The 25,596-nt window shown below is 43.4% G+C and overlaps 1 protein-coding gene across 5 annotated transcripts in view; it reads left to right on the top strand.

Annotated features, from left to right (window-relative positions):
* Positions 1–4,850: 4,850 nt before the first annotated feature.
* cep126 (centrosomal protein 126) overlaps positions 4,851–25,596 on the top strand; it is a 107,549-nt gene continuing 86,803 nt past the window's right edge. For all 5 annotated transcript variants that reach the window (XM_073043250.1, XM_073043249.1, XM_073043248.1 and 2 more), the window contains exons 1-2: positions 4,851–5,122; positions 17,734–17,853. In XM_073043250.1, the coding sequence (XP_072899351.1) occupies positions 5,094–5,122; positions 17,734–17,853 (149 nt within the window). In that variant the 5' untranslated portion in view covers positions 4,851–5,093. The remainder of the gene's footprint in view (positions 5,123–17,733; positions 17,854–25,596) is intronic.

Genomic DNA, 25,596 nt, shown 5'->3' with positions numbered 1-25,596 from the left:
CTCCACCACTGACTCAGGCAGTGCATTCCACGCACCAACCACTGAGTGAAAAACCTTCCTCTAATATCCCCCTTGAACTTCCCTCCCCTTACCTTAAAGCCATGTCCTCTTGTACTGAGCAGTGGTGCCCTGGGGAAGAGACGCTGGCTGTGCACTCCGTCTATTCCTCTTAATATCTTGTACACCTCTATCATGTCTCCTCTCATCCTCCTTCTCTCCAAAGAGTAAAGCCCTAGCTCCCTTAATCTTTGATCATAATCCATACTCTCTAAACCAAGCAGCATCCTGGTAAATCTCCTCTGTACCCTTTCCAATGCGTCCACATCCTTCCTATAGTGAGGCAACCAGAACTGGACACAGTACTCCAAGTGTGGCCTAACTAGAGTTTTATAGAGCTGCATCATTACATCGCGTCTCTTAAACTCTATCCCTCGACTTATGAAAGCTAACACCCCATAAGCTTTCCCAACTACCCTATCAACCTGTGAGGCAACTTTCAGGGATCCGTGGACATGTACCCCCAGATCCCTCTGCTCCTCCACACTACCAAGTATCCTGCCATTTACTTTGTAATCTACCTTGGAGTTTGTCCTTCTAAAGTGTACCACCTCACACTTCTCCGGGTTGAGCTCCATCTGCCACTTTTCAGCCCACTTCTGCATCCTATCAATGTTTCTCTGCAATCTTCGACAATCCTCTGCACTATCTACAACACCACCAACCTTTGTGCCATCTGCAAACTTGCCAACCCACCCTTCTACCCCACATCCAGGTCGTTAATAAAAATCACGAAAAGTAGAGGTCCCAGAACAGATCCTTGTGGGACACCACTAGTCACAACCCTCCAATCTGAATGTACTACCTCCACCACAACACTCTGCCTTCTGCAGGCAGGCCAATTCTGAATCCACCTGGCCAAACTTCCCTGGATCCCATGCCTTCTGACCTTCTGCATAAGCCTACCACGTGGAACCTTGTCAAATGCCTTACTAAAATCCATGTAGATCACATCCACTGCACTACCCTCATCTATATGACTGGTCACCTCCTCAAAGAACTCTATCAGGCTTGTTAGACATGATCTGTCCTTCACAAAGCCATGCTGACTGTCCCTGATCAGACCATGATTCTCTAAATGCCCATAGATCCTATCTCTAAGAATCTTTTCCAACAGCTTTCCCACCACAGACGTAAGGCTCACTGGTCTATAATTACCCGGACTATCCCTACTACCTTTTTTGAACAAGGGGACAACATTTGCCTCCCACCAATCCTCTGGTACCATTCCCGTGGACAACGAGAACATAAAGATCCTAGCCAGAGGCTCAGTAATCTCTTCCCTCGCCTTATGGAGCAGCCTGCGGAATATTCCGTCAGGCCCCGGGGACTTATCCGTCCTAATGTATTTTAACAACTCCAACACCTCCTCTCCCTTAACATCAACATGCTCCAGAACATCAACCTCACTCACATTGTCCTCACCGTCATCAAGTCCCCTCTCATTGGTGAATACTGTAGAGAAGTATTCATTGGGGACCTTGCTCACTTCCACAGCCTCCAGGCACATCTTCCCACTTTTATCTCTAATCAGTCCTACCTTCACTCCTGTCATCCTTTTGTTCTTCATGTAATTGAAGAATGCCTTGGGGTTTTCCTTTACCCTACTCGCTAAGGCCTTCTCATGCCCCCTTCTTGCTCTTCTTAGCCCCTTCTTAAGCTCCTTTCTTGCTACCCTATATTCCTCAATAAACCCATCTGATCCTTGCTTCCTAAACCTCATGTATGCTGCCTTCTTCCACCTGACTAGATTTTCCACCTCACTTGTCACCCATGGTTCCTTCACCCTACCCATTCTTTATCTTCCTCACCGGGACAAATTTATCCCTAACATCGTGCAAGAGATCCTTAAACATCAAGGGGATGTTTAAGATAGGTGGATAGGGGAATCAAAGGATATGGGGACAAGGCGGGAACCGGGTATTGATAGTAGATGATCAGCCATGATCTCAGAATGGCGGTGCAGGCTCGAAGGGCTGAATGGTCTACTTCTGCACCTATTGTCTATTGTGTCAACCACATGTCCATAGTACATTTCCCTGCAAAAACATCATCCCAATTCACACCCACAAGTTCTAGCCTTATAGCCTCATAATATGCCCTTACCCAATTAAAAATTTTCCTGGCCTTTCTGATTCTATCCTTTTCCATGATAATGCTAAAGGCCAGGGAGCAGTGATCACTGTCCCCCAGATGCTCACCCATTGACAGATCTGTGACCTGACCCAATTTGTTACCTAATACTAGATCTAGTATGGCATTCCCTCTAGTTGGCCTGTCAACATACTGTGACACGAATCCATCCTGGACACACTTAACAAACTCTGCCTCATCTAAACCCTTGGAACTAATCAAGTGCCAATCAATATTAGGGAAGTTAAAGTCACCCATGATAACAACCCTGTTATTTTTGCACCTTTCCAAAATCTGTTCCTCGGTATCTCTGCTGCTACCAGGGGGCCTATAGAATACCCCAGGTAGAGGAACTGCTTCCTTCCTGTTCCTGACTTCCAGCCATACTGACTCAAAAGAGGATCCTGCTACATTACCCACCCTTTCTGTAGCTGTAATAGTATCCCTGACCAGTAATGCCACCCCTCCTCCCCTTCCCCTCCCCCTAACCTTTTTAAAAGCACTGAAATCCAGGAATATTGAGAATCCATTCCTGCCCTGGTGCCAGCCAAGTCTCCGTAATGGCCACTACATCATAATTCCATGTATGTATCCAAGCTCTCAGTTCATCACCTTTGCTCCTGATGCTTCTTGCATTGAAGTACAGACACTTTAGCCCTTCTACCTTACTACCTTTACACCCTTTATTCTGCTTCTCTTTCCTCAAAGCCTCTCTATATGTTAGATCTGGCTTTACTCCATGCACTTCTTTCACTGCTCTATCGCTCCGGGTCCCATCAACCTTGCAAATTAGTTTAAACCCTCCTGAACCATGCTAACAAACCTACCAGCAAGGATATTGCTCCCCCTCGAGTTCAGGTGCAACCCATCCAATCTGTACAGGTCCCACCTTCCCCAGAAGAGATCCCAATGATCCAAAAATCTAAAACCCTGCCCCCTGCACCAACTCCTCAGCTACGCATTCAACTGCCATCTCCTCCAATTCTTACCATCACTATCACGTAGCACTGGCAGCAATCCTGAGAACGCCACCCTTGAGGTCCAGTTCTTCAGCCTAGTTCCCAAAACTCACACTTCAGGACCTTATCCCTCTTTCTGCGTATGTCGTTGGTACCAACATGTATCACGACTTCTGGTTGCTTTCCCTCTCGTACCAGGATGTCATGCACCCGGTCAGAGACACCCCAGACCCTGGCACCTAGGAGGCAACAAACCATGTGGGTGTCCTTCTCATGTCCACAAAATCTCCTGTCTGCTTCCCTGACTATTGAGTCTCCAATGATGACAGCTTTCCTCTTCTCCATCTCATCCTTCTGCACCACAGGGTCAGAATCAGTGCCAGAGGCCCTGTCACCATGGCTCACGCCTAGTCGGTCGTCCTCACCAACAGTATCCAGGACGGTAAACTTATTATTCAGGGGAATGGCTACAGGGGTGCTCTGCACTACCTGTCTACTCACCTTTGCTTTCCTCCCTCGGACTGTCACCCAACGACCTGCTTCCGGCAGCTTAGGTGTGACTACCTCCCTGTAGCTCTCATCTATGACTGCCTCATTCTCCCTTATGAGTCGAAGGTCCTCCAGTTGCTGCTCCAGATTCCTCACACGGTCTTCCAGATCGCCCAGCCGCAAGCACTTCTGGCAGATGTGACTCTGCAGGAGAGGGGAGCTCCCCCAGGACTGCCACATCTCACAGGAGAGGCATATCACCGTCTCAGGAGGCACTATAAAGACTAACTGGGAACAAATTCATCCTCCGCCTCTTCTCGTCGAAGCCTCTCGAGTCAAATCCTCAAATCTCCACTCCTTCACTGGCCCACTCACTCACTGGCCGCTTTCCACAGTAGTATTTTAGTAGTATTGTTTATGCTTGTTGATGAAGCATAAACAAGAGAAAATCTGCAGATGAAAGAAATCCAAGCAATACGCATATCCAATGCTGGAGAAACTCAGCAGGCCAGGCAGCATGTATGGAACACTGTAGTCGATGTTTCGGGCCTTTGGCAGGACTGGAGAGTTAAAAGGTGGGGGGAGGGCAGGGAGAAACACAAGACTCCAAGAGCTGAGCGCGTTGCTTGATTAAGCATTCTTGGTTGTTTACATAATTCCAGTTATGTGAAAGTTCGTGATGGGATACGTCATCGCGTCATGACGTCACACATGCGTGTCTCGTTAAAGGGAAAACGAACACTAAGCACCACTGTGTTTTTCTTTGGGTTAGTTTTGAAGTACAATGGGTTATAGGCTTGAAGTGCCAATTAGCCGACTCTTACGCCTGTTGTAAAATCAAGAAATAAATCCGATGAAAGGGTCTTCGACCTGAAACCTTAACCTTGTTTCTTTTTCCACAAATGCCGTTTTTTCTAGCATTTTCTGTTTTTTTAGCTTCTTTATAGTGTATACAGATGCAATGCAACGCCTCTTACTCATTTTCTTAGCCATTGTGCCAAATAAGTACTACTTTGCATTAGAACGCGCAAATCTTACCGGATGCCGGCCGCGCTCAGTGCGCAGACTCCCGGATGCCGGCCGCGCTCAGTGCGCAGACTCCCATACACCGACCATTTAAGTGCGCAGACTCTCCCACGTCCAGCAACGCCATAACTACGGCTGTTGCTATGGAAGCCGCGTCTCCAGTTGTTAACATGGCGAGGCCGAGGTTAGCTCGGAGAACTCTTCGAGTGCCAGTCTATTCCCCGCAGAGTTTTAGCATTGATGGCCTATGAGGAAGTGGGTTGTAAGTGCGAATTTCCGCAGCACCTTGTCCGAACTGAGCGTTGTCCAGAATGGTGTTAGTATTGCGGCGGTGTCCCGGGAACTCGCGGGTCCTTTTGGAGAGCTCTGCCCGCCGGTGACAGACTGAGGTGGAGGGAAATCTCAGACGCGGCTGTAGCCATTCTCAGGATGCAGATGCAACGAACAGCTTCTTACTCGTATCCTTTTATTATAGACCTGAACATAATTTCCCCGGGCAATTTCTTTGTGTTGCTCAGGAAATATTGATAACTCGTAACCCGAGATCATTCATTCGATCACTTCATCTACAATCAATCCATGAAATCGTTTTTAATGCATATTGTGTTTAAAAGAAAATCAACACGAAGTTGTCTCTGTGGGTATGACAGAAAATTGTGCTGTACTTTGAACCATTTTGGTCCGAGAGATATTACGGCCAGATTTACATACATAATAATTAACTCAAGTCTGAATATAAATCTAATAAATTCCGCTTTACTATTTGTTCTAACAGTGGGTTATCACACCTTTTTAATGAATAACACATATTTAACTTTCAGAGTTTGCAAATTGAAATAGAAAACAGTCCCGAAAGTTATAGTAATGAATTTTAATTGTTTGGTTGATGCTCTTTTTATATATTCTATACGTGGCCATACAGTTAGAACATAAGGCTTGAAGTTTCTTTTTTTTTTCAAACCCCAGAAGTAAACTGGACTTTCAAAGATCATTTCTAGCTCTTTTATTTCTGTCTCTTTCACCAATCAACTTCCTAGCTCTTTGCATCTTCCCCCTCCCCTCCAAGTTTCACCTATCGCCTCTCACCTCCCCCACCTTTCAAATCTACTCCTCAGCTTTTTTTCTCCAGTCCTGCGGAAGGGTTTCGGCCCAAAACGTCGATTGTACTTTTTTCCATAGATACTGCCTGGCCTGCTGAGTACCCCGGCATTGTATGTGTGTTGCTCGGGTTTCAAGCAACCGCAGATTTTTTCGTTTTTACTCTAGATAGTCCATCACTCTGAAGTATGCAGAAGGATGGGAGTGACTGTGGTTGATTAGTCTACAACTTTGAGATCTTGACCATCAAAGGATCTTTTGTTTAGGTGGCCAAGGACTTTTCTTGGTACTATGGAGATAAATTGGTTTTGATTTGGCTGAGAGGTGACACCTGATATTCCAATTTCACGTTGTGTTATGGTCCCATTTTTAGGAGTGAGTAGTGCCACGTAGTAGGGTAATTTACTGGAGGACTTTTACTTTGTAGATGTTTAGATATTTATCTCATATGTCTCAGGATGAATGAAGTGACTTGGTCCTGAGGTGACCAAGTTTCATATACATTTGAAGATTTGTTCCATTCCATTAGGAAATGTGTTGGAATTTAAGTAATATTTCAGTGGAATTGATAAGGGGTTTGAACAACAGCTCTGCATCCCAGAGAGCCACCTCTTGCAGCTATTACAGCCATTTGTCTTCTGGAAAAGCCTCTATTAGCTTTGCCAACATTATGGAGCAAGATTTGTTCATTCCTCCTTGCAAAATTGCTCAGGCTGTGCCAGGTTAGTTGGGGAGCAATGGTGGAGATCAGTTCTGAGGTCTTGCCAAAGATTTTCTATCAGATTAAAGACAGTACTTTGACTGAACCACTTAAATCAATTTTCTTAATTTGAAGCCACTCCATGGTTGCTCTGGCAGTGTGCTTTGGGTTGTTACCCTGCTGAAAGATGTACTTCCTCCCCATTTTAAGCCTTATGGTAGAGGCTAGCAGGTTTTTATCCGGAATCTCTCTGTATTTAGCAGCCTTCATCTTTCCATCAATACTGACCAGATTTCCAGACCCTGCAGCTGAAAAGCATCCCCATGGCATGAAGCTACCTCCACCATACTTTACTGTAGGGATGGTGTTACTTGGTTGATGCACAGTATTAGATTTACACCACACAAAAGGCTTCGTGTCGAGGCCAAAAAGTTCTATTTTAGTCTCGTGTGCCACTTTAAGCATGAGAGCTTCTTCTACATCTTTACAGTATCTTCTGAGTGATACTTTGCAAAGTCTTTATGGACAAGGATATGCTTCTTTTTAGCCAGTGCTTCTTCCTTGCCACTCTACCATAAATACCCTTTCTGTGCAAGGCCTCAGAGATTGTGGAGCCATGTACTGCATCTCCAGTTGCAGGCATTGACCTCTGCTGCTCACTCAGAATGACTGTTGGCATCCCAGTAGCCTCTCTTACAAGTGCCATTCTCCTCCAGCAACCAAGTTTAAAGAGGTAGCATAAACTAGGCAGTGTGGCTGTGGTTTCATATTTTTCCACTTTTTTAATGATGGTTTGCACTGAGATCCGAAGTATGTTTAGTACAGAAGAGAAGGTCTCGTAACCTTGTGTTTCTCTATTATCATTTCTTTGTCTTCATTTTGATTCACTCTGTTGAGAATCTACAAGACTGTTAGACCTTACAAAGTGTGGTGAACTACATATACCTGTCTGGACACGCCCCCCCTGCTGACTGCTCCTGTGGCTCCTCCCACTGACTGTGGCTCCTCCCACGGACCCCGGTATAAAGGCGATTGGAGACTTCGCCCTGCTCTCTGTCTCCAGGATGCAGTGTGGTGGTCAATTGCTGCTTGTTCTTTCTTCCAGCCAATAAAAGCCGATATCTCGCCTCACGTCTCAGAGAGTTATTGATGGTGCATCAATTTTATTGGCTGGAAGTTTTAAAACATGGAAAGTATTTTACATCTGGAAAAATTAGACTTGGACCCCCAAAACTCCAGAAGCAGCTCTTGCCTTTGAACTCTGGCTTGCATGCTTCCAATCATACTTGGAGGAGGTTCGTGCGACTGAGCCCACTGTTATGCACAGAATTCTCCTCTCAAGGGTCACCCCGAAAGATTACTCACTTATCAGGGACCTGCCGACCTATGAAGGGGCATGGACGCCCTCAAAAGACAGTACCTGCGGCCAGTGAACACCGTCTACGCAAGACATCACTTAGCTACATGGCGACTGCGGACCGATGAGTCGAGCGCCGTGTTTCTCCAAGCCCCCCAGACAGTCGTGCAAACTTGCGACTGCAAAGCTGTCACGGCGGAACAACATGCGGAGCTGCTAGTACGAGACGCCTTCGTTACGGGGATCAGGTCAGTGTACGTGTGCCAGCGGCTGCTTGTAAATGCCGATCTTACCTTACGCTCGGCGATCGAGATGGCTGACACGCTGGAGGCTGCTCTGCACAACGCTGACGCTGTCCAGCCACGCGATCCCTCGCCGGTCCCGTGGACACCTCAGACCCCACCACCCACGAGCGAATCGACCTCGGCCACTGCCAGTCGCGAGTCCACGAACTCCCCGAACCCGACCACAGCTGCTGCCGGACACAAGTCCGCGCAGTGTTACTTCTGCAGACTCAAGAAGCACCCCCGAAAACGCTGCCCGGCCCGAGAAGCAACCTGCTCCAGCTGCGGGAAGAAGGGACATTTCGCCAAGGTCTGTAAGTCTAAACCACGAGTGGGGTCGGGCAGCGCTGCGTGTGAGGCATGGGGGCCGCCATCTTGGTCGCCGCCATCTTGCTTGCCCGCCTCATGCGAGGCATGGGGGCCGCCATCTTGCCTGCCCGGATGGGGGCGGCCGTCTTTGTCGACGCCAACTCGCCCCGCCCCCGACCCACCGGTGCTTACAGGGCACCAAGACTGCAGTTCAACTCTGGCTTCCATAACCCTCGACCAAAGCGCCCCACACCAGCTTGCAAGGTCAATGATGAACATCCTGGTGGAGGGGCACAGGACTAGCTGCCTGTTTGACACAGGCAGCACTGAGAGTTTTATTGACCTGGACACGGTGCAACGCTGCGGACTCGTGACACGGCTGGTAAGCCAGAGAGTCACCATGGCTTCTGGGTCGCATTCCACAGACATCCGGGTGGGTTGTGTAGCGACATTGGTGGTGCAGGGCACAGTATATCGGGACTTTGCATTACTGGTCATGCCTCAACTGTGCGCACCTGTGCTATTGGGGCTGGACTTCCAGAGCCACCTCGAAAGTGTGACTATGGCATATGACAGGCCCCTCCCACCACACTGTCAGGAATCCTCAGTTTTATGGGACTTCAATATCCCGCTACTGACCACACACACACACACCCACCCACACATCCCACCCAGCACCATGCCAACAGCTGCGCTACTGACACCACTTGCAGCCTCTCCACCCTCAAGATCCCTCCCCCACCGCTGTTCGCCAACCTGACCCCCGACTGTAAACCTGTGGCAACTAAAAGCAGGAGGTACAGCGCGGGGGACAGGGCCTTCATTAAGTCGGAGGTGCAGCGGCTACTCAGGGAGGGGATCATTGAGCCAAGCACAAGTCCTTGGAGGGCCCAGATGGTCATTGTTCGGACCGAGCAGAAAAATAGGATGGTCGTGGACTATAGCCAGACCATCAATAGGTTCACGCAGCTTGACGCGTACCCCCTACCCCGCATCGCGGATATGGTCAACCAGATAGCACAGTACAAGGTATACTCGACAATAGATCTGAAATCCGCTTATCACCAGCTCCCCATCCGCCCAGAGGACCGCCCCTACACCGCCTTCGAGGCGGGCGGCAGGCTCTATCACTTCCTGCACGTCCCCTTCGGTGTCACAAATGGTGTCTCTGTCTTCCAGAGGGAAATGGACCGGATGGTGGACCAGTGCCAACTGAAGGCCACATTTCCCTATCTGGATAATATCACCATCTGTGGTCACGACTGGCCGGATCACAACGCCAACCTCCAATGATTTTTCCAAGTGGCCAAAGCCCTGAACCTTACTTATAACAGGGACAAGTGTGTGTTCGGAACCACCCGACTCGCTATCCTTGGGTATGTCGTGGAGAACGGGGTCATTGGCCCTGATCCCGACCGTATGTGCCCCCTGTTAGAACTCCCGCTTCCCATCACTCTCAAAGCCCTCAGACGGTGCCTGGGCTTCTTTTCCTATTACGCCCAATGGGTCCCCCATTACGCAGACAAGGCCCGCCCCCTGGTCAAGTCTACCACATTTCCCCTCTCAGCCGAGGCCCACGTGGCCTTCAGCCGCATTAAAGGGGACATTGCCAAAGCAACAATGCATGCGGTGGACGAGACCATTCCCTTCCAAGTAGAGAGTGACGCCTCTGATTTCGCGCTGGCTGCTACCCTCAATCAGGCAGGCAGGCCAGTAGCATTCTTTTCTCGTACGCTTCAAGGCCCTGAAATTCGGCACTCCGCGGTGGAGAAAGAAGCCCAGGCCATAGTGGAAGCTATTAGGCACTGGAGGCACTATCTCGCCGGCAAAAGGTTCACCTTGCTGACCGACCAGTGCTCTGTCGCGTTCATGTTCAGCAACCAACAGCGGGGCAAAATCAAAAATGATAACATTTTGCGGTGGAGAATAGAACTCTCCACCTACAACTATGATATCCTGTACCGGCCTGGAAGGCTCAATGAGCCCCCTGATGCCCTATCCCGGGGAGCATGTGCCAGCACACAGCTCAACCAGCTATACGCCCTCCATGCACATCCTTGCCACCCAGGGGTCACCCAATTTTCCAATTTCGTGAAAGCCTACAACCTGCCGTACTCCCTTGAGGACATCAGGACGATGACCAGGGACTGCCTAGTCTGCGCTGAGTGCAAACCGCACTTCTACCGTCCTGAAAAGGCGCAACTTATCAAGGCCACCCGTCCCTTTGAGCGACTGAGTGTTGATTTTAAGGGCCCCCTTCCCTCCACCGACTACAATGTCTACTTTCTTAACATTATCGACGAGTACTCGCGGTTCCCCTTTGCCATCCCCTGCCCCGACACCATTGCCACGTCCGTCATAAAAGCCCTGTGCCAGCTCTTCACTCTGTTCGGATATCCCTGCTATATCCACAGTGATAGAGGGTCCTCCTTTATGAGTGACGAGCTGCGCCAGTACCTGCTGGCTAGGGGCATTGCTACTAGTAGGACCACGAGCTATAATCCCCGGGGAAATGGACAGGTGGAGAGGGAGAATGCCACAGTGTGGAAGGCCACACTTTTAGCCCTTAAGTCAAAAGGGTTGCTGGTCTCTCGATGGCAGGAGGCCCTCCCCGAGGCACTCCACTCTATCCGCTCCCTGTTCTGTACATCCACCAATGCCACCCCTCACGAGCGCCTATTTTCTTTTCCCAGGAAGTCTGCCACTGGGACCACCCTACTGGCTTGGCTGACATCCCCAGGGCCAGTGCTGCTCCGGAAACATGCGCGGAGCAATAAATACTCCCCACTGGTCGAGAGGGTTCACCTTCTACATGCAAACCCCCAGTATGCCTACGTGGTCTTACCTGATGGGCGGGAGGACACGGTCTCCGTCCGCGACCTGGCGCCCGCAGGAGCAGCAGACCACTACCCCGAACACTCCACGGTAACTATGAACCCTGTACCTGAGGTGACACCGTGCACACTGAGCCCTACACAGACTCCTCACAACACTCCTATACCAGGCGCCTCGCACACGCGTGAGGGATCACTGACGCCTAGTGGGCTGACACTTCCAGTTAGGCCGGAACCAGCACAACCACCATCTCCGGTGCAATCACCATCGGCACCTGTGCTGACACCTCTGGTGCAATCACCACCGACACTGGTGCAATCACAGCCGGTGCTACGTAGATCGCAGCGACAGATTCGACCACCTGATAGACTTAACCTGTAAATATACTTGTAAGAAACTTCAGCCCATGGGGACTCTCTTTTAAAACAAAGGGGGGGTGAATGTGGTGAACTACATATACCTGTCTGGACACGCCCCCCCCCCCCCACCGCTGACTGCTCCTGTGGCTCCTCCCACTGACCGTGGCTCCTCCCACGGACCCCGGTATAAAGGCGATTGGGGACACCGCCCCGGCCTCAGTCTCCAGGTTGCAGTGTGGTGGTCAATTGCTGCTTGTTCTTTCTTCCAGCCAATAAAAGCCGATATCTCGCCTCACGTCTCAGAGAGTTATTGATGGTGCATCACAAAGAGAGGGGGATATTTATTTTTATGAATTCATTGAAAATAGGCAATCCTCCAGTTATTCTACGTCAACAAATTGGGTGAGATGGTAAGGTAATATACAACATTGCACCTGAGGAAAGTTAGCATAGTAATTACAAAAGGGATGAATACTTTTACAGCCTCACAATTTTGGTTTTTAATTTTTAGCAAATAATTGACAGATTTTGGAATTTTTCTTTTGATTTGACATGATGCACAATGTTTTGCAGATTAGCTCAAATATCCTACTTCAATATAATTTAAATTTAGAAAATGAGACAGTAAAATGCGAAAATAGTTGTGGAGGCCGAATACTCTTTCAAGGCACTGTATATAGGACCTGAGCTTTTCATTTAAATTAATTTTAAAAAACCCTACAAAGCACATGCAAGGATATATTTGGAGGAATAGAAACAACAGAAAAATAAATAGAAATTGAGGAAAATAAACAACATATTTTTCCACTTTTTCAAAGATGGGTTGCACTAAGATCTGAAGTATGTTTAGTGCAGATGAGATGGTCTCTTACCCTTCCTCAGATTTGTGCTTCTCTAAGAAAATAAAGATTTTGTTGAAAAATTAATTAACTAAGAACAGAGTTTATAAATAACAAGAAGTTGTCATTTCTGTGCAGAATAACTAATGGAATATACAGTGCATTGCAGATGAAATAAAGAAATTCATTCTCTTACCTCTGGAGTCATAAAACTAATGTAAATAAAAGGATAAACAGAATGATAGTTGCCCACAAATTTGTTTAATGAATGGCATTATTGGGTATGAGTTTGAATTAGGCGAATCTTTAAGCAAATTATTTTGCAAAAGAGCTTCTGTAGTGAAAGGTCTGCCACAAATCTTACAGAAAGCATTGCCCAGAATTGTTTTAAAATTAATTACAATGCAATTCAATGTGAATAATATAGAAAGGATTCTGTCCTCGACGAAGGCCTGAGGTATACAGCATCCACTGTAGACCTATTGTGGCAGTAGGCAAATTGCAGTGGGTCCAGATCCTTGCTTAGGCAGCAATTACTACTGGCCGTGATCAACCTCTCAAAGCATTTCATCACAGTAGATGTGAGTGCAACTGCACAATAGTTGCAAAAGCAGCTTACCCTGCTCTTCTTGGGCACCGGTGTGATTGATGCACTTTTGAAGCAGGTGAAAAACTCTGACTGCAGCAGTGAGAGATTGAAATGTCTTTGAACTATCCAGCAAGTTGGTAGGCGTATGTTTTCAATGACCTACTAAGTACACCATTGGGGCCTGATGACTTGCGAGGATTCACCCTTTTGAAAGATATTCTGACACCGGCCTCTGTGATTGACATCACATGGTTGCCTGATAGTGTAGGGATTCTATGTGAAGCATCACAGCCATTTATGATGTTAGGTCTACCTTGTTAGAAGTGATGGCCTGCAAACCCTGGCAGGGCTGATGTGCCTCTACCTTCACTTGGAATTGCTGTTTTGCTCTTAAGATAGCCTGGACACGTAGGTTGTACCTAGACTTATTGTAGAGTTCTGGATCACCAGTCTTGAACCCTACAGATCTAGCCTTAGCATACTGTGAATTTCAGTTCATCTATGGCTCCTGGTTTGGGTATGTCCGATACATTCTCATAGGCACGTACTCATCCACACAGGTCTTGATAAAGCTGGTGACAATTGTGGCATATTCATTCAGATCTGAAGGTGTCCTTGAATATTGTCCAGTCTGCAGAGATGTTTGTGCTTCCAGATTTTGGGCTTCTGAATTATTGTAGGGACCACAGGTATTTCCTCGACTTTCACAATTGCTTCCATTATTGGACTTTGTCATTCATGCTACTGCTTTATTCTGACATTCATAGGAGCTTAAGAGAGTTTATTTTGCAATCAGATAGGAATATGTTTCAACGATCCAAGATTTCATGATTTTCCCAGTACCAAGACTGCTAGTTGCTACTTGAACATTGGACACAGTTTCCAAACTTTGCTAACTTAAATTTATGATGGAGGATATCTTCCTCTGGATTAATTAAAGCTGCGGAAAGTAAAATAACTCACAATTACCCAATACATACTGTACATGATTTAAGAATTAAAGCCACATTTCAACAAAGGAAAAATTAAGGCTTGATGAAGGTTTGCACTCCAACCACCCCATCCACCCACCTTCCCCCTCACTTGGTTTCACCTATCACCCGCCAATTTGTACTCCTTCCCCTCCCCCACCTTCTTATTCTGGCTTTTCCCCCCTTCCTTTCCCGTCTTGATGAAGGGTCTTGGCCTGAAAGCGATTATTTATTCCATACCATAGATGCTGCCTGATCTTCTGAGTTCAGCATTTTGTGTGTGTTGCAATAAAGGCTTGAATGTTTATTAAAGTTTATGTTTTGCATTCATTGACTAAGAAGTGACAGCCAACAATGGACTGTTTGAATGAGGAACAGCAGTTTCCAACCAGAGAATCATTCTGAGTTTATATGCAAATTATTATCCTTCTATGTAAGGATCGATGTTCTTGATCTATGATGATTACAGTAAATTTTAAATGTTCTGCACAGGAAGGAGATCAAGAAATACTGTCGAATCATTTTGTGCAATATATGTTCCATTAGCCCCAACAAGTGTGGATGTTATAACAGTGTTGATCTGCAAGGGGAGCATGCACTAAGGCCAGACTCGAACAGTTTTTTTTTACATTATTGATAGAGCCCCTAAGGATGAAGCTTTCCTTTACTCAGACTCATGTCAATGAACATTAAGAAAGAGCATAAATATCCACAGCTCAGTCCCAGTATCTGGGAAGGCGTGATGGTGTAGTGGTTAGCACAGAGATCTGGGTTCAATTCCCACTGCTCCTTGAAGAAGTTGGTATATTCTCCCCGTGACCGCGTGGGATTCCTCTGGGTGCTCCGGTTTGCTCCCACAGTTCAACGATGTACCGGTTAGTAGGCTAATTGGTCAATGTAAGTTCTCCTGAGATTGGGCTAATGTTAAAATTGGGGGATTGCTGGGCAGTGTGGCTCGAAGTTCTGGAAGGGCCTATTCCACACTGTAACTTAATAAATAAATAAACAAATGTCTCAATTTAAATTGTGGTAAATATTCACTATATTAGTAGAAGCGTACGAATAAGAAAATTGTTCAAGACACAACAATGAACTTTTACCTCTGACACTTTAATTAAATGAACTTTAATACTAAGATGACCATGGATGTGCATTTAATTGTGCTTGCAGAGTTAAAAAAGTTTATCTATTACTTGACAACTTTTAAATAAATGAAATAAATCAACTTTTCTACGCCAATTTAAAAAAAAAACAAATTCAATCAGAAATTTGAAGAAGTCAAATCCCTAAGGGTATTTCATACAGTTAGATGAAGAAACAAAGCATTAAGAGATTTGAATGCAGTGCAAGCATATGAGATTGACTTCTGTTCATATAGATCATAAGAACCCACCCAGGCTTGTTTCAGTGTTTTAAATCTCAGATACAGTATTGATGAGGGAAATTAAATGAATGTTTTTGAAATAAATTTCAAAAAATTAATGATGAAGTAATGAGGCTTTATTTTGTTATTAAAGGGAATGTGTTAACAGCAAATTAGACAAAAGGCAGAAAATGGGCAGTAAATTAATGGCCTTTCCGGGTAGCTCATAGATAACTTGTCTATAATGTAATTTTATTGGATGTTTGACCACTAACACTCAAAGGTGTTTCAATGGGGAAAAGTTTGTATTTATCAGCATTGTGAAAGGTTAATGAGATTGTCCCAATGTAGCATTTTTTAACTCTTTAGGTGATACCCAATATGGTTTTGGGGCAAATTATAGCATTCACTTAGCACACCACAAAATGAGTCAAATCTAGTTTCTAAATTATGAAGTATCATTGTTGGAAAGGAATCAGAAGGAAAATAAAATTGGTCAGATGAAGAAAGGGGTTGGAGAAAGGCAGAATATTATTTAGATACTGTGGATGGTATGACTGTAGTCCCAAACGGGTAACTGCTGCTCACACACCAGTGCTTCTTGTGACAAGGTAATGGGAAATAGGCTCTAGGACTTTCAGTGGAAAGGTGGTTATGCCAAAAAGAAATTAAATAATTCAGATAAGGTAGAAATTGGGAAGGATTGGAGAATTTAAGATAAGAAATCTGTTTTGTAAAAGGTAGGGACAGCATTGTAGATAGTACCTAGTTTTCAATACCAGCAAAGAAGTGCTTAGGAATAGAATAGCAGGTGATTAAAAGATCCATTGGGAAATTAACGATCTTTTTTGTGTTGCTTTAGCAAGGGGAATATAAAATCGGTTTAGTAAGACAAAACTGAAAGCAAAGTTTGGAAGAGGGGAAGGCTCAAGGTTAAGAATTAACAGTGTTAAATGATAAAGAGGTGGCGTGAAAGATTAGAATCAGGCTTATTATTTTTGACTTGTACGTTGTGAATTTGTTTTGCAGAAGGACATAAATTTACTACAAGTTACAATAATAAATAGTGCAAAGAAAGAAATTATGAGATAGTGTTCATGGGTTGATTTGGGGCAGGAGTTATTGATTCAGGAAGCTATCCTTAGTAATGTTTTTTTTAAAGACCTGTTTGACTAGCAGCAATAAGAGAATAGCTCAAAGCTAGAAACTATGATTTCCAAAAAGACAAAGAATCGAAGTAAGCATACTGGTTTGGACAGAAAGGGAAAATTAATATTTTGGGATGGATTATTGTATCTCTTGTGAAATAGCCTATTTAAAGAATTTTTACATCTACACTGAAATTAAACATTGCTAGAACCAGAAAAAAAATGTAACCATGAGACAAGATTGAAAAATTGCACAAGCTGGGGATTTCTTCCTGTGGAACTGAGGATGAGATCTGACTCAAATGAGATGTATAAGATTATAATGGGATTGAACATCGTGAGCAGGCAAATCCAGTTTCTCTTAGTAAAGGGGTAAAAAAATTATACTAATAGGTAGAAGGACTGGAGAAAAGGTGAGGACAATATTTTCCCCCAAGGGTGGTAGGAATCCAGTACTCACATCTAAAAAAGTGGTGGATGCAAACACCTGTATTACTTTTAAGAAGTAATTGATTGTTTACTTGGAGCTGTGATCTGCAGCACTCCAGATCAAGTGCTGAAAGCTGAAAATTAGCTAGGAACAATTTTTAATAGCATGCTATCCTTCTGTGTTGTAATTTTTTAATGATTAGATTACTAATGTGAAAACAGTTTCTTTTTCTTCTCTACTGTAGCAGTAAAATTGCTCTCAGTCCTATTGCAAATGTTAACTAAAGATTTTTAAACAAAATCTGACAATATAGACCTAACAATTATAGTTAAGCAGTAGTAAAGCTAAATAAGTTTGAGGTTTTTTTTTGTAGCTTTTAAGTTAATATATATGATACTACAATTCTACAGTTGTTGGAATAAACTGGGGTCATTAAATATTGGGAAGATATATTGCATTTGCCATGTATGTGGGTGTCAGTGTGCACACTGATCTAGTGATAAATAGTCATGTGCACTTAAATTTTGTTTTTCTGTAATGTTGAACAATTTAGTATATGAAACAGTGTGTAATTAAGAAAATTAGAAACAAATAGGTATTTAAAGGACCTGTTTAAAACAAATTGGGTGTAAAGTTGTCCGTTTGAAAAATAGTATTCTATACCATGGGTTGAATACATTCATTAATTCAAATTGGAATACATATGTCAACATAAAAAATTATTACTTTTTTCCTATGTTTGCCATGTTGTTATTTCTACATTTATTCTTGACTCCTGCCCTTTTAGAAATATAAAAACTCACCTGGAGCCAGAGTGGAATGAAGAACAGCAAAGATTATTGGAAGTACAAAAAACAAATAGGGCTAAAGTTCGTAAATTTAGTTTGCAAACGATCCGCAGACAGAAGTAAGTACCGTACAATATGTCAGACTTGGAGTTGTGGAGTAAATGATGTTTCATACCCACGAAGTAAAGCTCGAGATTCTTTGTTTTCCAACTGACACTGGAATTTGCCTTTGTTCATTTAACAGTTTCTAATGCTGTGGCAATGAATTCTATATTCGCCACCCTCTGGCTAAAGAAATAACCCCTCATCGCCATTCTAAATAGATGTCCCTCATTCTGAGGCTGTGCCCTCTGGTCCTAGACTCTTCTATTCTAGGAAATGAGTACACGCACAGAGCCATCAAACACTCCTTATATGATAACACTTACATTCCTGGGATCATTCTCATGAACTTCCTCTAAACCCTCTCTGATGCCATGACATCTTTTCTTAGTTAACAGGCCCAAAATGACTCTCAATACTTCAAGTACAATCAATGCCTTATAAAGCCTCAGCATTATATGTTTGCTTTTGTATTTTGGTCCTCTCAAAATGAATGCTAACATTGCATTTGCCTTCCTTACCATTGCAAGTTAACCTTTAAGGAATCCTACACAAGGACTCTCAAGTCCCTCTGTATTTCCAATTTTTTAATTTTCCCGCCATTTAGAAAATAGTCCATGCCTTTATTCCTTATGCCAAAGTGCATGACCATGCATTTTCCTACATTATATTCATCTGGCACTTCTTTACCCATTCCCCCAATCTGTTTAAGTCCTTCCGCAGACACAGTGCTTCCTCAACACTACCTGGCCCTCAACTTGTCTTTGTATCATCTGCAAACTTGGCCACAAAGCTATCAATTCCTTAATCCTTATCATTGACATACAATGTGAAAAGAAGCAATCACAACACCAACACCTGCAGCACACCACCTGTCACCAGAAACCAATCAGAAAAGACTCCCTTTGTTCCCATTCATTGCCTCCTGCCAATCAGCTAATGCTCTATCCATGCTAGTATCTTTCCTGTAATACCAAGGGCTCTAAACTTCTTAAACAGTCTCATGTGTGCCACCTTGTAAAAAGCTCGATGAAAATCCAGATAAACAACACCCACTGATTCTCCTTTGTCTATCCTGTCTGTTATTTTTTCACATAATTCCAACAGATTTGTTATGCACAATTTCCATTTTAGAAAACCATGATGACTTTGGCCTATTTTATTATGTGCCTCCAAGTATTCCAAAAACCTCATCCTTAATAATAGACTCCAACTTATATCCCCCATTACTATCTCTCCAGCATTATTTTCCAGCAGTCAGATATCTACTGTCATCCTCTTTTACTCTTTATATATCTAAAAAACCTTATCGTATCCTCTTTTATATTATTGGTTAGTGTACTTTTAGATGTAATCTTTTCTCTTTTTATGGCTTTTTAGTTGCCTTCTATTGGTTTTTAAAAGCTTCCCAATCCTCTAACTTCCTACTAATTTTTGCTGTATTGTATGTCTTCTCTTTTCCTTTTATGCTGTCTTTGACTCCCCTAATATAGGAAACATCCTCTCCACATCTGCTCCTCAGTTGCCTCATCCTTCTTTTAGAATACTTCTTCATCTTTGGGATGTATCTTTCCTGTGCCTTCCAAATTTCCCCAATAAACTTCAGCCACTGGTGATCTATTGTCATCCCTGATAGTGTCCCCTTCCAATCAACTTTGGCCAGCTCCTCTCTCATGCTTCTGTAATTTCCTTTACTCCATTGTAATAATGATATATTCAATTTTACCTACTCCTTCTCAAACTGCAGGGTGAATTCTATCATATTATGATCACTGCCTCCTAAGTATTCCCTTACCTTAAGCTTCCTGATCAAATCTGGGTCATTACATAACACCCAATCCAGAATTGCCATTCCCCTTGTGGGCTCAACCACAAGCTGCTCTAAAAACCCATCATGCATGCATTCTACAAATTCCCTCTCTTGGGATCCAGTTCCACCCACATTTTCCCAATCTACCTTAATATTGAAATCCTCCATGATTATTGCAACATTGCTCCTTTTACATGCCTTTTCTATCTCCTGTTGTAATTTGTAGCTCATATCATGGCTACTCTTCAAAGGCCTGTATATGATTCTCACCAGAGTCTTTTTACCCTTGCAGTTTCTTAACCCTACCCACAAGGATTCTACATCCTCTAATTCTATGTCAGCTCCTTCTAAAGATTTTAGTTAATTTTTTACCAATAGAGCCATTGTAATGTTTTTTAACTTCAAAACATTAAATTCATTCAAGGAAAATATGGGAATCCAGGAATGCGGGTCTGGCTTTGCCTTTACTTTAAATGAGGCGCATACATATCACGTGGTAGCATGATGACATATGCAATTAATGAATTTATACATATAACCCTTAATGAATTTTTTAAACGAACAAGAATTCTTAATACAACACTTCTCCCTGCTTAGCTATAAACTTTAATTCAATAGAGAATGCATCTCAACTACATATACAGCATGCTATATAATATAACTACATCCGCAGCATAGTGAATTTTAAATTGTCCCATTCAGGCTTAGAGACTTCTTACTCTTGTGGGATAATGTCTTTCCTGACAACGGGAATCAGTCTGCTTGGCAGGTGAGACTTGTGGATGTGAAACTATCTCAGGTTCTGGGGCCTCTTCTGTGGTGACTGTAAGAGTTGATACTCAGACTGTATGAAATGGTCTGACAGCTCGAGACACCTTTCCTCTTTTCCCGCTCTGGATCTACTTTGATCCCTTTCTTTTTCTTTCTTATATTCCTCCTCTCTTTCACACCATTCTCTTTCTCATTCGCATCCTTTCTCTCCATCTCTTCACTCTTTTTTCTAATTTGTGCATTTTGATTTTGGGACGATCCATTTAGTTCACTGGAGTATTCTCTTATGAATCCTTCGATTGCTTCCCTTAGATATGATCTCCTCTTAATTACTTCATCTACAGCATCATGACAAATCCTCCGCTTTTGTATCTCCATTGACTCCTTTTTGGCCTTCTATTCACACAGCCGGGCTTTCATCTTTGCACCTACTTTTACAAGCAGCTTTTTGTCACCCACTTGAAGTTCATGTCATAACTTTAATGCACACAGAGTAGATTCTGGTTCTTCATACTCCTATAAGCTGAATGCTTGCAACTTTACTGAACCTCCTTGAATTCTCTTCCAGCTTAAAACTAACCCACATTTCACAAGTCACTGCCTGATTAACATATCAGAAGTTCTCTCAAATATGTTGCCTACAAAAATTGTAGTTGGACCACTGATTTCGTCAATTTCATGGTTCCTCTGAGCAACATGGTCCTTCCTCGTTCCAACATACTTTCCAACCAGAGACACGGAGGTTGGCACCAACACCTGTTTGTTCTCTGTTGGGCAATGGTTCATGGTGTTTGGCATGGAAACATTAGTGGCGTCATCCAGTACATTTCTTAATTTGCTTTCAGTTGGCTTCATTACAGGGAACGTGGCTTGCAAGCAGTGGATAGATCTCCAATCAAGTTGTGGTTTTCTCAGCCAATCACACCCCCACAGCGCTGGCCCTTCTGTTTTTACCACATACAAGCTCAATGTGGCTTGTTGGGTGTTGTATTTCAATCTTATAGATGTCATTCCCACAAGAGTTATCTTTTCTCCAGGATAACTTCTTAGTTGGATTTCTGAAGGCTTCAGTTTAATATCTTTGAAATGTCTCTCAAACTCATTTTGTGGAATGACTGAAAAAGCTGATCCAATGTCCAATTCTATTTTAATTAATTTGCCATTCACTTCTGCTGTGAGCCATATTGCTTGTCTAATGTTAATTTTTACATTGCTAATCCTGTGTCACTCTCATCGTTATCAGATTTTTCATCAACCATGTGCAGATTAGTGCTCTTTTTGAAACTGCAACTTGACTTTTTAGCATATTTTCTACCCTGAGAAGCCCATAGCACATTACAGCACAGAAACTGGCCTTTTGGCCCTTCTTGGCTGTGCCAAATCTTTTTTTTTGCCTAGTCCCACTGACCTGCACCCGGCCCATATCCCTCCATACACCTCTCATCCATGTACCTGTCCAAGTTTTTCTTAAATGTTAAAAGTGAGCCCGCATTTACCATTTCATCTGGCAGCTCATTCCACACTCCTAACACTCTTTGTGTGAAGAAGCCCTCCCCTCAATGTTCCCTTTAAACTTTTCTCCCTTCACCCTTAACCCATGTCCTCTGGTTTTTTTCTCCCCTAGCCTCAGTGGAAAAAGCCTGCTTGCATTCACTCTATCTATACCCATCATAATTTTATATACCTCTATCAAGTCTCCTCTCATCCTTCTACGCTCCAGGGAATAAAGTCCTAACCTATTCAACCTTTCTCTGTAACTCAGTTTCTCAAGTCCTGGCAACATCCTTGTAAACCTTCTCTGTACTCTTTCAACCTTATTAATATCCTTCCTGTAATTTGGTGACCAAAACTGCACACAATACTCCAAATTCGGTCTCACCAAAGCCTTATACAACCTTACCATAACATTCTGACTCTTATACTCAATACTTTGATTTATAAACCCTCTTTATGACCCTACCTACCTGTGACGGCACTTTTAGAGAATTTTGTATCTATATTCCCAGATCCCTCTGTTCTACTGCACTCCTCAGTGCCCTACCATTTACTTTGTATGTTCTACCTTGGTTTGTCCTTCCAAAGTGCAATACTACACACTTGTCTGTATTAACCTCCATCTGCCATTTTCAGCCCATTTTTCCAGTTGGTCCAAATCCCTCTGCAAGCTTTGAAAACCTTCCTCACTGTCCACTACACCTCCAATCTTTGTATCATAACTAAATTTGCTGATCCAATTTACCACATTATTGTCCAGATCATTGATATAGATGACAAATAACAATTGACCCAGCACCGATCCTTGTGGCACACCACTAGTTAGAGGCCTCCATTCAGAGAAGCAATCCTCCACTACCACTCTCTGGCTTCTCCCACTGACCCAATGTCTAATCCAATTTACTACCTCACCATGTACACCTAGCAACTGAATCTTCCTAACTAACCTCCCATGCGGGACCTTGTCAAAGGCCTTACTGAAGTCCATGTAGACAACATCTACTGCCTTCCCTTCATCCACTTTCCTTATAACCTCCTCGAAAAACTCTTAATAGATTTGTTAACCATGACCTACCACGCACAAAGCCATGTTGACTCTCCCTAATAAGTCCCCGTCTCTCCAAATACTTGTAGTTCCTATCTCTTAGTACTCCTTCCAATAATTTACCTACTACCGACGTCAAATTTACCAGCCTATAATTTCCCGGATTACTTTTAGAACCTTTTTTAAACAACGGAACAACATGAGCGATCCTCCAATGCTCCAGCACCTCACCCGTGGATACCAACATTTTAAATATATCTGCCAGGGCCCCTGCAATTTCAAAACTAGTCTCCTTCAAAGTTCAAGGGAATACCCTGTCAGGTCCTGGGGATTTATCTACTCTGATTTGCCTCAAGATAGCAAGCACCTCCTCCTCTTCAATCTGTATAGGTTCATTGACCTCACTACTTGTTTGCCTTATTTCCATTGACTCCATGCCAGTTTCCTTAGTAAATACAGATGCAAAAAAAACATTTAAGATCCCCCCATTTCTTTTGGTTCCATACATAGCTGTCCACTCTGATCTTCAAGAGGACCAATTTTATCCCTTACTATCCTTTTGCTCTTAATATACCTGTAGAGGCTCTTTGGATTATCCTTCATTTATTTTTGTCTGCCTGATATGCACTTTGTATGTGTCCTACTTTGTTACATTTTCTGCAAGTTTCGTACTTAAATCTGCATTTGTTTGGTGTATGTGAGCCCTTCCATAACAGTAACGCAATTTGTTTGGCCAGGCCATTTTTTGTTGAGACAATGTAATTTTGTTCACTCTCACTTTCATTCCTGACCGCAACTCAATTGCATCTGTCTGCATTTTCCATTGAAACAGTGATTTCCATTGCTTGTTTGAATGTAAGCTGTGCTTCTTGTAGGAGTAATTTTTGAATGCTTTCTTTTAAGATTCCACAAACTAAACGATCTGTCGTTGAATGTTCAGACAATTTCTTCAATTCAGTCACATACACTGAAATGGACTCCCCTTTCTTTTGATTCCACTGATGAAACTTCAAGCATTCTGCAGTCAACAATCACTTTGGTTCTAAGTTTTCTTTCATCCCTTTTAGAATAGCAGCAAAGCTCATTTCTGCAGGTTTGGAGCAGTCAAAATTCGAAGCAAACTTTATGCCTTTAAACCCCACTTAGTAAAAGTGGCACTTGGTTTTCATTGACTATTCATTTGCTTCAAAATACTGTTCCAATAGCACAGTATACCTAAGCCAATTACCCGTTGAGTTATCAAACTCATTGATCTTTCCGATGTAGCCACCATTTTTTTAATGATTATTATCACTCAGTACTCACTGTTTATAAATCCTACATTCTTCCGTTTACTGCCTTTTTTTTAAGAAAAGTTTGATCGTGTCCTCCTTTCCATAGATGGACTCTCCATATGCTGGGCTGTTTCTTTTAAATATGACTGTTCCTTGCACAGATTTTTCAGTTCAAATGTCTTGCTGCAACAGCTCAGTAGCTGTATTGGGTTGTTTTAAAAATACCTCATTGCCACTGCTATGTTTTGTAACTTCAAAACATTAAATGAATTCAAGGAAAATATGGGAGTCTGGGAATGCAGGTCTGGCTTTGCCTGTACTTTAAGCGAGGTGCGCACGTACCACATGGTAGAGTAATGACATATGCAATTAATGTATTTATACATACAACCCATAATGAATTATTAAATGAACAAGAATGCTTAATCAATCCATTTATATACAAGATTACTAAAATATTATTGAAATATTAAATACACAACACTATCCCAGGCCCTCTGCTTACCTACCTGGCCTTTTGATACAACACGTATGCTTGGATGCTAAGCTCCCAACTATGATCTTCTTAGATCATGAATAAGAGATGCCCACAATATCATATCTGCTGATCTCTAACTATGCCGCAAGTGCTTCTACCTTATGGCGTATACTCTGTGCATTCAAATATAACACTTCCAGTCCTGAATTCATCACCCTTTTTGATTTTTGGCCTCTGTTACACTTTAACTTATCCTCCTGACTGCAATTTTGCCCTTTCACCTCCCTGTCCTTCCTCATAGCATCACTACATATTGCATCTGGTTGTACATCAATTGCCCATCCTCAACCCTATCACTCCCATTCCCATCTCCCTGCCAAATTAGTTTAAAACCTTCCCAACAGCTTTAGCAAACCTGCCTGCAAGGATATTGGACCCTTTGGGTTCAGGTGTAACCCATTCATTTTTGCACAGGTCATACCTTTCCAACAAGACCCAATCTGAGACATTCCCGACCCTGGTGCCTGCGAAGCAACATACCATCCGGGTGTCTCTTTCACGTCCAAAGGTTCTGCTTTCTGCTCTAGTTATGGAATTCCCTATTGCTACTGCACCACTCTTCTCCCCACTTCCTTTCTTAACCACAGAGCCAGACTCAGTGCCAGAAAACTGGTTGCTGTGGCTTCCCCTTAGTAGGTCATTCCCTGCAACAGTATCTAAAGTGGTATACTTAGTATTGAAGGGAATGGCCACAAGGGTACTCTGCACTGACTGCCTACTCGCTTTCCCACTCCTGACAGTCACCCAGAGACTGGCCTTCTACAACCTAGGGGTATCTAGCTCCCTGTAGCTCCTGTCTATTATCTCCTCATTCTCCTGTATGAGCCC

Source organism: Hemitrygon akajei, chromosome 4 (genome assembly GCF_048418815.1).
Source record: "Hemitrygon akajei chromosome 4, sHemAka1.3, whole genome shotgun sequence".
NCBI classification, from domain to species: domain Eukaryota; kingdom Metazoa; phylum Chordata; class Chondrichthyes; order Myliobatiformes; family Dasyatidae; genus Hemitrygon; species Hemitrygon akajei.
This window is presented reverse-complemented; position numbering and strand designations above follow the sequence as displayed.